This window comes from Sylvia atricapilla, chromosome 5 (assembly GCF_009819655.1).
Source record: "Sylvia atricapilla isolate bSylAtr1 chromosome 5, bSylAtr1.pri, whole genome shotgun sequence".
Classification (NCBI taxonomy): Eukaryota; Metazoa; Chordata; class Aves; order Passeriformes; family Sylviidae; genus Sylvia; species Sylvia atricapilla.
The window spans coordinates 22,453,565-22,466,458 of NC_089144.1; the positions used below are offsets into that span (position 1 = coordinate 22,453,565).

At 50.6% G+C, this 12,894-nt stretch overlaps 1 protein-coding gene across 1 annotated transcript; it reads right to left on the bottom strand.

The window, feature by feature from the left end:
* Nucleotides 1-1,100: 1,100 nt before the first annotated feature.
* ANKRD16 (ankyrin repeat domain 16) lies at nucleotides 1,101-12,634 on the bottom strand. Its single transcript, XM_066318888.1, has 8 exons — nucleotides 12,280-12,634; nucleotides 10,947-11,167; nucleotides 8,106-8,148; nucleotides 7,091-7,199; nucleotides 6,059-6,220; nucleotides 3,569-3,647; nucleotides 1,986-2,175; nucleotides 1,101-1,596 (listed from the first exon to the last, which is right to left on the bottom strand). The coding sequence occupies exons 1-7, from the start codon at nucleotides 12,609-12,611 to the stop codon at nucleotides 2,015-2,017; spliced, it is 1,107 nt and encodes a 368-aa protein (XP_066174985.1). The 5' UTR covers nucleotides 12,612-12,634; the 3' UTR covers nucleotides 1,101-1,596; nucleotides 1,986-2,014.
* Nucleotides 12,635-12,894: the final 260 nt, after the last annotated feature.

The window sequence follows — 12,894 nt, forward strand, 5'->3', positions numbered from 1 at the left end:
GGGAACTGGGAATTCCTGCCTGGGCTGGAATTGCCAGAGCAGCTGTAGCTGCCCCTGGGTCCCTGGAATGTCCAAGGCCAGGCTTGGACAAGAGGTTGATGCAACTTCTGGAGTCTGTGTCCTATCCAAAGAGGTCACAAATCAAAGCAATTTAAGGGATTTGTGGAGAGCAGGTCCATGAAGAGCTAGAAAATCAAAGATCCAGGTGGATCTGCTCCATGTGGATGTTCAGTGAGTGGAAACGCCCAGGAAAAGCCGTAAGGATCCCTCGAAAGGAGGCTTGGAGCAGCCTGAGATAGTGGAAGGTGTCCCTGCTCATGGCACTGGATGATCCTTAAGGTCCCTTCCCACCCAAACCATTCCATGACTCCAGGATCCTCTGTAGCTGCCAAACCTGGAATTTTTGCCCCAGTGCCAAGGCTGGAAAAGGTGGAGGAACAATTCCAAAAGCCTTGTGCTCCTGGGTTCTGCTCCAGGCTGCTCTCAGCAGCCATTTGGGAATGCAATGGGAATGTGGTGGGACTGACTCCCAAAGGTGTGTTAAATCCCTGCAGGTGGAAAAAAACCAGGAAGGGCTCTTCTCTGGATAAATTTTGCAGGCATAAAGATGAATCCATGTTCCTTTTCTGACCCTCAAAATAACACATGTTCCCCTTCATGTTTTGAAGGTGTTTCCATGTTTCTATGGAGTTTCCCTTTTGTGTTTCCATGGATATTTGGAAACATTCCCACTGTTTTCTCTCAGGCTCCTCAGCAAGGATATTGGGAGGACACAGCTATTCCATGGCTTATTAAAATGATAAAAAGTGGGAATGAAGCAGCCCTTCACACTTCCTGCTGCAGGGAAGAGGCCAGAGCTGGATTTATGGAAGGATCCAGGATTTTTAGAGGAATAAAACTATTTCCTTACCCACCAAAATTCCTGCTCCAGGGATAGCAAGGTGGGAATTTCCCACTCAAACCCAGCCATGAGCACCATGGCTCAGGCAGAGCACAACTTAACTCACTCCCTTCCTGATTTTTAACATCTGCCATCCCCCAAAAAAGCAGGATTCCACCTGTTTTTAAGTCTTGGCATTACAAATAGACAAGGACACATCACTTTTCTATGGAATTTATAATTCCAGCTGCACAAACCCAACAGTTGCAGCTGCTCTTACCTTGCTGTGTATTCCAGGCTTTCAAGAGCAGATTGTTGGGATTTAAAGTTCATCAGTGCTGGGAATTGCCCAGCATTCCTGTCTGGAATGAAAACCTTCCTTATTTCAGTCTGATCCAAAGACCTCTGATGTCCTCACAAGGTTGAGGTCCCCACTGTAAGTTCCTGCAGGTTTTGAGCTCAGCTGTGGGCTACGTAAGGGATTTTAAAGGTTGATGCAGCTTCAAGAGTTGCTGTCCTACCCAAAGAGGTCACAAATTAAATCAATTTAAGGAAAGCATGAAGAGATGGAAGATCAGTGATCCAGGTGGATCTCCTCCATGGCAGTGTTCAGTGTGTGGAACTTCCCAGGAAAAGCCACGAGGATCCCTAGAAGTGGCACTTTGCTTGGATGGTTCTGTTTCAGGGAGCTGCACAGGAAGGGAGGAAGCTCAGCCCTGGAACGTGGAAGTGAAAGAAGAAAATAAATTTACAATGATGAATCACAACAGGAATGTGATAAAATCATGGAATAATTTGGGTGGAAAGGAGCTAAAGATGATCTAATTCCAAACCCTTCCACCATCCCAGGTTGCTCCAAACTGGCTCTGGACACTTCCAGGGACTGGGCAGCCAAAACTTTTTTGGGAAACCTGTGCCAGGGCCTCCCCACCTTCCCAGGGAAGAGCCCAGACCCATCACCTCCATTACTTCTGAGATAATCCTATTTAAAACATTTCTCCTAAATCTACTTCCCCAGTGCCAAGCTTGGTTCCTCTGTTGGGTCAAAACTCCCAACATTTTACTCAGCCGTTTCCCTAAATTTGAGAAGGAATAACCAATGTACCATGTGGAAAAGGAGCAGGTTCCTCTTCTTCACGTGCTGATGTGTGTTTCCTGGAAAACCTGGATGACATCAGGTGTCCTGGCCAGCTGCTGTGCCAGAATTCCTGTGGCATCTGGCGCATCCTGGAGCCCGGCGCGGAGCAGGATCCGAGCGGCCTCCGCGCGCTGCCCGGCGCTGGCCGCGTGCAGGGCTGGGGGGACACAACGACCTGGGGTCACCTCCTGGCCTTGGCTCATCCTGCTTTGGATCAAAACAGGGTTCTCGTGGAAATAAATACGCGGAGGGTGAAAAATGATCACTTTTCCCAGTGTGGAATCAAGGAGAATCACAGAGTTAATCTTGGGATCATGGAGTTTAACTTTACAGATCATCCAGTTTCACCCTCCTGTCATGGATAGGGATCTTCCAGTGTCCCAAGGTGCTCCAACCCCATCCAACCTGGCCTTGGACACTCCAGGGGCAGCCACAGCTGCTCTGGCAATTCCAACCCAGCCAGGAATTCATTCCCAAGATCCCACCCAAATTTCCCCTTTTCCAATCTGAAGCCATTCCCTGTGTCCTGTCCCTGCAGGCCTTGTCCCCTGTCCCTCTCCAGCTCTCCTAGAGCCCCTTTAGGCTCTGGAAACAGCTCCAAGGTTTCCTTGGAGCCTTCTCCTCTCCCATTTTCCTTGGACACTTCCAAGCATCCAGGGGCAGCCAGAGCTTCTCTGGGAATTCCAGCCCAGCCCCTCCCCACCCTCATTGTAAAAAAACCCCAAACTTCCTTCCATCTAGTCCAAAGGAGGCATCCTGATCCCTCTGGATAATCCTGACACGAATGAGAAGCTTCCCAAGGACATAGTGACCCAAACCCAGCCAAGGAGGAGCCACAGGAAAAAAAAACCATCCCAGGGCTGGATGAGCTCAGCAGAGCTGGGATTTAATCACTGAGGGGGCAGAGGGAGAGATGGCACAGCTAAAAATGTGGCTTTAACCAACACCAGGGCTGGGGGATTTGCCAATTTTGGCAACAGCTGAAACCATTTGTTTTTTTGGGTTTTTTTTTTTCCCTCAAAATTTTTAATTTTTTATTTTATTTTTGGGAGATGCTGATGCAAGAGCTGCCTGAGCTTTTCCCGCTGGGAATACCGACTCTCCAGCATCGCTATAGCAACTCTATTTCCGTGCCAGCTCCCTGGTATTATTTGCTCATCAGCCATTTCCAGGCTGTTTGCTAAAGGAATTGAGGCTGGAGAGCTCAATCTTTGTGTTTGTCCATCCAATCTGCTTCCCAACAGGATCATTCCAGCCAAATTTGAGAGAGAGGAGGCAACATCCGAGCTCCCCAGATGAAAAATAAGCAGGAAATTCCCAATTTGTGTCTCTGTTCTTCCCCCAAGGGGAAAAAGCCCAGCAGAAATTCCAGCAAACTGAAAGCCAAGGAATGCAAAATGCCAAAAAAACCCTGGGATGATCCATCACATTGCTCCCAGAGCAAATGTATCCATGGATTTGACACCTCCCTACATGCTGAGGTTGAGATGTGCTCATGGAAGCTCTTGGTGTCACATAAAGCTTGGAAAAAAAAGGCTTGGAAAACTCACCAGAACGGCCCTTCCCATCCTTAGCTTGGACATCAGCACCAAGGGACAGTAGGGTGAGGATGGTGTGTCCATGTCCTTCCTGCAGAACATGGAATTTGAGATCAGCTCCATGCTTGGATCCATCCCTGACCTGGAATTGCACAGATGTGCTCTGTCCTGCTCAGGTCTGGGGCTCCAGAGGATCTTGGAGCACGTGAAAATAAGGGTCAGCTGCCTGTGGCAGGGAAGATCAGATCCATGAGGCAGGAATTGCTCCAGTTGCTGTTATCCCATGGGAACTGGCCAGAAAGGTGGCACCAGGCACCTTCCTAAAATCCCTGACTAGTTTGGGTGGGAAAAAACCCTTAAAGATCACCAAATTCCAACCCCTGCCATGGGCAGGGACACCTTCCCTAACCCAGGGTGCTCCAATCCTTCCTTGGACATTCCAGGGATCCAGGGGCAGCCACAGCTGCTCTGCCAATTCCAGCCCAGGCAGGAATTCCCAGTTCCCAAGATCCCATCCAGCCGTGCCCTGTGGCAGTGGGAAACCATTCCCTGTGTCCTGTCCCTGCAGGCCTTGTCCCCAGTCCCTCTGCAGCTCTCCTGGAGCCCCTTCAGGCGCTGCAAGGACCCAAACCTAAATCCCTCTAATTCCCAGGGGATGTGGAGTTGATTTTTCCAGGGTTATTCCAGCTCCATGAGCAGAACCTGTTGCTCATCTGGGCTGTTGCTCATCTACCTCCCTCAGGCACTGGCATTTCCCAAAGAATTCCTCCCGGATTTGTGATGCCCTGGGAGAAGACCCAGCCAGCCACGATGCACAGCCCTGTCCCTCCTTCCTCTGCCAGGAGCCAATTTCAAATTCCACAGGGAAAACCCAGCATAACCCCCTGCTCCCTCCTCTCTGCAAAGGCTTTTCCAGGAATAAATCTTTCCTCCTGAAATAACACACCTGACTTTGGAATTACATCCTCAGTACCATGATTAGGCTTTGTCCTGGGGCCTGGGAATGGAAAACTCTTATTTTTATCCCTCCCCACTCACTCTTTTTCCCTATTCCCATAGCATTCTTCAGCATCTTCCCTGCTCCTGAGGCTCCCATTTCCCTGCAAAGCCAATTCCATGGCAAAGGCACCGAGCCAGGAATAGCCCTGGCAGCAAATCGAATTTAAAAAAATAAAAATTTTATTTTCATGTGTTTATAAATGCAAAAAAATAAGAAAAGAGGGAGATAAAAACCCAACTCCAGAAGGCAAACAAACAGTGCTGTAAACACCAAGGGAGAGAATCCCATCCAATTATTCCCAAATCAGCCAGGAGCTGGGATTTTCTCCAAGGCACATGATTTTCCCCCAGAGCCTTGCTGTTCAACGTACCCTTGGCAACCAGAAGGGCTTTGAACGTGGTATCTGGGAGCAGGAGGCCGGGGAAAAAAGGGAGAAAGGGCTCCTTTGTGGGAGCAAACTGCACGGCTGGATGGTGCCAGCATTCCCAGGGAGTGGCTGGGAATGGTTTTGTAGGAGCAGGGCACTGGGATGAGCTTGAATTCCCACTCCAAGGCTCAGAGGGCCGTTAAAATCCTGGGTTGTACATCCCTGGATCTGACTAGGGACATTCCTGTGCTGCCAGCTGGATGCTGGAGGGATTCTGGTCAGCAGGGAAGTTTTGGGATCTGCTCTGCACTCCCAGGGAATGTTGCAGGAGCCACACTCTGCTCCCCACAGAGGCTGGGAGGAGGAGAAAGCTCCAGTGGTTCTGGAATTCAAAACAACCCCGGTGTGAAGGACAAAGACAAAATCCTGGGAGCTCTCCCTGCCTTCCCAGCTCTCCTTTCCCACATCTCCTGTCCCTCCTCTGCAGGCACTGGAAACAAACATGGAATTCCTAGAGTGGGAAGGACCTCAAAGCCCCTCCAGTGCCACCCGTGCCATGACAGGGATATCTCCCACTGTCCCAGGCTGCTCCCAGCCCCAGTGTCCAGCCTGGCCTGGGACATTCCAGGGATCCAGGGGCAGCCAAGGATCCAGGATCCAGCCAACTGCTCTGGCAATTCCAGCCCAGCCCGGAATTCCTTCCCAAGATCCCATCCAGCCGTGCCCTGTGGCAGTGGGAAGCCATTCCCCGTGTCCTATCCCTGCAGGCCTTGTCCCCAGTCCCTCTGCAGCTCTCCTGGAGCCCCTTTAGGCCCTGGAATGTTCTGAAAGCTCTCCCTAGGTCCTTCCCTTCTCCAGGGGAACATCCAGCTGGGAGCAGCTCCATGCACTGCTCTGGACTCTCCAGGTCCCTCCTGATGTTTGCCCCAGGGCTGGGATCTGGTGCTCCAGGTGGGATCTCACCAGACAACCCCACCCTGACCCTGCTGCCAACAAAACAGGGAATGGACTGGTCAGGAGCAGAGGGACAGTGGCAGAGGATGAGCCAGAAATTCAAATCCCACATGGTGGTAAACACCAGATCCAGCCTGATTTACACAGGTTTTTCCAAGGGGATTTGGGTGCAGGGACAAACCTTGGCTGCGTAGTGCAGGGCTGGCAGCTGCAGGGACGTGGCTGTCCCGTTGACATCCACACCCAGCTCGGACACCAGGAACTGGATGGATCCATCCTGGGCTGTCACAGCTGCTCTGTGCAGGGCCTGAGCACCCAGGGCATCCACAGCTGTGGGACAAGCCTGCAATTAAGGAATTATCATGGAATTAACACAGTGCACTCATCCCAAATGAGATAACTGCCAGGAAACCTCCACAAGTTCTTTCCACCTCTTCCACCCTCAGTGCCTGGAATGTGAGGTTAAAACCACCACAAACTTCCCAACACCTCTGGAAGAATCAGCCATGAGGGTTGGGATCATCTAGCAATCAAGCAATCATTCATCAATAAATTACTCATCAATTAACCAGTGGTCTGCTTCCTGCTGTGCACAACTGGCTCTATGGCATTCCCTGATGGAAATCAGGGATTTGGGAGACAGCACCGGAGCTGCCAGGAGAAACTCTGGATAACTCATGGATGAACATTTCCACGTTCTCCGTGGCCACTGGAGCCTCCATGCTGAGTCCTGCCATTCCAAGAGCTGCTTTTGGCCCTGACACAGCTGCCCCTGGAGTGCTGGGAATGTCCTGTCATCTCCTGCCTGGTGTCACTATCCCACTCCACCAGCTCTGGGGACACATTTACCACAAAAGCTGTGGCTGTTCCTGGATCCCTGGAAACATCCAAGGCCAGGCTGGATGAGGCTTGGAGCACTCTGGGATAGTGGAAAGTCCCTGCCCATGGATGGGGTGGAATGAGGTGATTTTTGAGGTCCTTCCAACCCAAACCATTCCACAATTCCTGCCCCAGGAGCTGATTCGTGATAACTTCAGTCAGCCAAATCCTTCTCATCTCCAGGTGGAATTTGCCTTTTTTTTTCACATTATTTTTCTTTACAATTTGGGAATTTGCTTCCTTACACTCCAGTCATGATGAACACGTGGATCACCTGTCCTGGCAGCTCTGGCTCAGCTGCTGGAAGAGGCAGTGAGGAATTTTTGGCACCCACCTGGTGCTTGTCCAGGAGCAGCTGGGCAATGCCCACGTGCCCATTCTGCAGAGCATCCATGAAGGGAGTGACCCCACAGCTGTCCCTGCTGTCAGCTCTGTACTGGCACCTGCAAGTGAGAGCAGGAAACACCAGGACAAAGCTGTTGGCAGCTCCAAAATCCACATGGGAGGAGGCTCTTAGGTGCTGAGATTGAAAATGGAATAGATAAAGCTCATCCAAAGATCTGTCCTGGTGTTTTAGGGCCTGGGGAATGATTTGTGAGGTTTTTTTGGGATCAGAAATCTGATTCAGCTCGTTTGGGCTCTACAGATTATTTATAATTCCCTTTTTCCCTGACAAGAGGGTTTCCAGAAGGGACAAGGTGTGTACTGGAAGCAGGGAATAACCAGATCCATCATGGAATGATGTACCAAATCAAGAGCCCACCAATCTCATGCAGGTTAAACTCCAGTGAAATGAGAGAAAACTGAATTAAAGCCTGGCTTAGATCACAGAGCTGTTTATGCTGGGCCAAGCATGGACAGATTAGGATGAGCTGTGACTCGCAGGGAAAGCTGCTGCAGCTCTGGGAAGGGAACTTAGGAGGGGAACAGAGAAAGGAATAAAGCTGCTTTAAAGCCACTTCCCAGGCATTTCCCAGAAGCCAGAAAAGCAAAGATAAGCCCAGCCTAGGGAAGCTGCTCCTAGCACAGAGCTGCCAGGAATCTCTTTGGTCATTGTCACATCAGAAGGCACCAGGAATGAATCAGCAGGGAAAACAAACCCAGGGCTGAGTTACATAACTGGGATTTGTGTCAGAAACAAGAGGGAGCCCATCCCAAGGGAATCCTTGTCTCTTTCCCAGCTGGGAAAAACCTGGAGCACGAGGAGAAAGCCTGGGGATGGAGAGCAGGGCAGCTGTGCTCTGTGCTTCCCCAATGGAACAGCACAAGCATCCTTTGTGTCCAAATGCTGGCAGGGAATGGGAGGTGGGGGGAGGAGAAGCTGGAAAAGCTGGAAGGAGTTTGCTTACCGCTCCAGGAGCAGCTCCACGACCTGGGAACAGCCGTGCATTGCTGGGAAAACATGGGAAAAAACAGGAAAAACATGGATTTTTTTTATGGGTTTGTGGTATTGTGTTCCTACAGCAAGGCACACTGGGGTTGCTGATCCTTTTGGATCTGATGGGATTCAATTTTCCACCCGATTTTTTTCAATTTTCCATTTGATTTTTTTTGGTGTGATTAAAAAAAAAAAAAAACCAAACAGATTCTCTTCCTCTGATTCCACAGGGAAATGTGAAGTAAAGCAGGGAAAAGGTATGGAATGGGCAGTGCCTGGCTCTGTCTGCCACAGAATTCAGCTGGAACAAAGAGGGTTTCTCCCAGTTATTTGTTCATTCCCCAACTGGGATGTGGCAGAAGCAAAAGGAGCACAAAGCAGAGAGCTGGGGAAATGCTGGATAACATTGCCAGCCCTCCTCAGCCACTCCCATCACATCATCCTCACCCTCCTCAGAGGGAAAACAACAACACAGGGGGAGGATTTCAACCTGAGGCACTGAAACATTCCCCGTTTTTTCTGGATTTTTTAAACATTTCATTTTATACAACTTTAATCCAGCGTGCCTTTTTTTTTTTTTTTTCCTTACAGGTCATTTTGCAAAACAAATGGAATATATTCAAGAGAAAAAATAGTATCAAACCAAGGCTGGAGCTGCTCCATCAGGTGATAGAAAAAGGGGAATGTGTGTTCCCAGGAACAACTTTCAGCCAGAATCCCAGTGAGGGATTCTCAGATTTTGCTCCTGCTCCCTGCCTGTTCTTCACCTGAGCTGATGGAAAACCCAAGTCATGGGAAGAAAAATCCCTCCAAGCAACACAATTCCATCTTTTATCAGGAACAGAGGCTCAGGAAAGCTGGGATCCACTACTGCATTCCACTTCCTCCAATTCCCTCTTCCTTTGGGATAGAAGAAGCAACAAAGCTGAAGCAATCAACCTTTATTAATTTAAAAAAAAAAATTGCAGGAGGGAGAAAATGATCCTTCATCAATCCAGGAAGGCAGCTGGCCTGGTCATGGGTTAATGTGCTCCCATCCACACCCCTGGGATGGAAATGCATGGAAAAGGCCATTTGTCCTGACATGATTTCCCCAAGGCAGCTCCAGCATCATCTGCAGCCCCTCATCCCTGCTCCTGCCTCAGGAACTGGGAATATCCACTGGGAGAAGTGTGGGGATACCAGGGAGCAGCAGTTTGGGATCAAATTGCACTGGGGGCAGTGGAGGGGTTAAGTCATAATTCCTTAATTCCTGATTACCAGGCACTCCCACTCCAGCTGCTGCTGCAGGGTCTGGCTGGATGAGGAGATCCCAGAAATCCACTCAAATTGTGGATTGGTGGCTTTGCTAAAGAAAACACAGGTGGAGACACCTCTAGGATGCAGAATCCAGGTGCTGGATCCTAATTGTATTCCCATATCCCAAGGCAGGGAGAAGACTTTGGTTCAAGGTCAAAATTCTCTCCCACAGGATAATCTGAAATCCCAGAGCTCAACCTGATCCCAACCCAACATCCACCTCCTGCTGGAAGAGCTCCATGGAAACAACACCTGGAATTGGGCAGGGAAAGGAGAAAAAAAAAATATATAAAAAAAAAAGGATAAGCCAATTCAGGGAATCTGCTCTGATCCCACAAACAACTTATTCCCTGGTTTTTTCATTCTCAGGTCAAGCACAAGGACTCAGTGGTGCCCAAGGGCTGGAATTGTCACTGCTGATGAGCCAAGAGTGACAGAGCAAGGGCTGGAAAAGCCACAGGAATGACAGCACAGCAAGGGCTCCTTCCAACACCTCAGGTTTTTCCAGGGAGTCAATCCCGATTAAATTCTTTGGGAAAGGAGTTTGGGGTCTTAGCTCCTGCTGAGAGCTGGGATATGCAGCCTGAATCCCACTCTGGATGTGGTCTGAGTGGTTCCCTTCTGCTTCTCAACAATCCTGAGGATGGCTGGGATTCCTAAACCTGCCCATTCCCTGTAAATATCCCTTAAAAGCAAGGAGAAAGGGCATTGGGCATAGTGGGCTCCAGCAACAGCTCCTGTGTATTCCCAGCAGGAATGCTCCCCTTTGCAGAAACGTCCTCTGGAATTCTCACCATGGGATGAGAGCAAGGGGACTCCAAAATTTGGAGACTACTGGAATCACAGAGTCATTTTGGTTGGAAAGTGCTCGAGTCCAAGCATGGCCAGCACTGCCAAAGCCACCACTGTCCCGTGTCCCCAAGTGCCACATGCACATGGATTTTAAATCCCTCCAGGAACAGGGACTCTACCTTTGCCCTGAGCAGGTCATTCCAATGCTTTACACCCCTTTCCATGAAGGAATTTTCCCAATATCCAACCTGAACCTCCCCAAGGCTGTGATAAAGAAATCCATTCCCAGGCAGATCCCAAAAGGTTCCTCTCAGCAGCTCTGCTGCTTCCAGGAATTGAAAATACCAGGATGTGCTTGGAGCAAGGGAGGCTTTCCAAGAGCAAGGAAGAAAAATCACATCCATATTCCATATCAAGGGAGCACAGATCCATCTGTGCCAGAGGGAGATGATGCAAGGATCCCAAAGCCAATGGAAGATCCCAGGATGGATCCCAGCTTTATACACCAGGAAGGAAAAATCACATCCATATTCCAAGTCAAGGAAGCTCAAATCCATCTGTGCCAGGGAGAGATGAACTCAATCCACGGATTCCCAAAGATCCCAGGATGGATCCACCCCTCCCCTTTTCCCTGACTTCTTCCCTTCTCCAAAAGAAGCTGGAACAACCTCCCTTTCCCAGTCCCCAGCTCCCAGACTGCCTGGCGCCATCCCTGCTGTACCTGCTGTGTGCAGAGGAGTTCTCCCCGTGGTGCTCTCCGTGTCCCAGCAGCTCGGGGACACATCCAGGAGGTACTGGAGCACCTCGGGGTGCCCTTCCCTGCTGGCAATGTGGAAACAATTCCAGCCATCCTTATTCCTCAACAAGGGGTTGGCTCCGTGCTCCACCAGAGTTCGGATCACTTCCAAGTTCTTCCTGGTGCAAGCCATCATCAGGGGTGTCCTGCAAGAAGATCCAGGGAAATAAAATAACCTGGGACAACCAATCTCGTGTCCCACCCTGGATTCAGGTGTTTTGCCTGAGGATCCAGGAGATTTTACACCATTGTTTCTCCAGGCTGGATCCAGGAGATTTTACACTATTGTTTTTCCAGCTGCTTTTCCATGCAGTTCCTCAGAGCATTTTGTGTTTTTAAGGCAAATGAGACTTTTTCCAAAGGTTTGGATATGCCTTATGAAGCACAGAGCTCCCTGGTTTTAATCCATGGATGGAAGGGCACTGCCACACAAATCCGGGCTCATGGAATCTCGGCCTCAGCTCCAGGTTGGTACAGCCTCAAGTCCCAGCTCTGGAATGCTGCCTTTGGATTTGTGGCAGTTCAGCTTTCATCTGGGAGCTGGGGAGAATCCTTGTTTTCTTTTTCCAGAAATCCCAAACCCTAAGGCAAGAGTGAAGCAGTAATTTACAATTTTCAGAAGAAAGTGGGGGGAAAGCAGGGATAGAGCTGGAATTTCTCCCAGAAGTCCAACTGGATCCACAGTGTGGGCAGCAGGGGAAGGAATTTTGCCCCTCTGCTCCACTCAGGTGATCCCACATGGGATCCAGCTCTAGGATCCCAACACAAGCACCTGGAGCTGCTGGAGTAAATCCAGAGGAATCCATGGAGCTGCTCCAAGGGCTGGAGCCCCTCTGCTCTGGAGCCAGGCTGGGAGAGCTGGGAGTGCTCCCCTGGAGAAGGGAAGGCTCCAGGGAGAGCTTCCAGAACATTCTAAAAGGCCCGAAGGGGCTCCAGGAGAGCTGCAGAGGGACTGGGGACAAGGCCTGGAGGGACAGGACACAGGGAATGGCTTCCCACTGCCACAGGGCAGGGCTGGATGGGATCTTGGGAACTGGGAATTCCTGGCTGGGCTGGAATTGGCAGAGCAGCTGTGGCTGCCCCTGGAATTCCAAGGCCAGGCTGGACACTGGGGCTGGGAACAGCCTGGGACAAGGGAGTGTCCCAGGTGGCACTGGATGGTCCACAAGCTCTCTCCTATCCATTTCATGATCCCAAACACCACCTCTATCAGCCACATTCCCACCTTCCCCAGGCAATCCCAAATCCCAGCACCTACCAGTCAGCCTTCTTCAAGCAGTCCACGCTCGCCCCTCTCTCCAGGAGGAAGGCCACACATTCCTGGTGTCCCATGGAAGCAGCCTCATGGATGGGCCTCTTGTAGTCTCCATTGGCCACCTCCATGTCCATCCCAATATCCTGCACCAGGAATTCCAGCACATCCCGGTGTCCTGCCCGAGCCGCGTGGTGCAGCAGGGAGTCTTCCAAACGTCCCCAGCGCCAACTGAGAGCCTCTGGAATCTCCTCCAGCCTCAGCTCACGCCGTAGGACATCCAGGTTTCCCTCCTGGACCAGCCTCAGGAGCCGCCGCGGCCTCTCCTGCTCCGCCATGGAGCCCGGCCTGAGTGGAGAGGCAAAAATAATTGGGATTTTGAGGGATATCCTCATTGGTCTGGGGGTTTGGGATAAGCAGGAATGAGGTTTTCCCTCAGGAGTAGCAGAGCCTGGTGTTTACTTCGAGAAAAATAGGATTTTTTCCCTCAGGAAATCCACAGCACATCCAGGTTTCCCTCCTGGACCAGCTTCAGGAGCCACCGCAGCCTCTTCTGCTCCGCCATGGAGCCCGGCCTGAGTGGAGAGGCAAAAATAATTGGGATTTTGAGGGATATCCTCG

What these genes read in the sequence shown, in the direction of transcription:
- ANKRD16 (XM_066318888.1), bottom strand. Translation starts at nt 12,611, where the DNA reads ATGGCGGAGCAGGAGAGGCCGCGGCGGCTCCTGAGGCTGGTCCAGGAG. An exon ending in TGCTTGAAGAAGGCTGACTG is followed by an intron (nt 11,168 to 12,279) that starts GTAGGTGCTGGG and finishes ATCTTCTTGCAG; the next exon opens with GACACCCCTGATGATGGCTT. An exon ending in GGATGGGAAGGGCCGTTCTG is followed by an intron (nt 2,176 to 3,568) that starts GTGAGTTTTCCA and finishes GTGTCCCCCCAG; the next exon opens with CCCTGCACGCGGCCAGCGCC.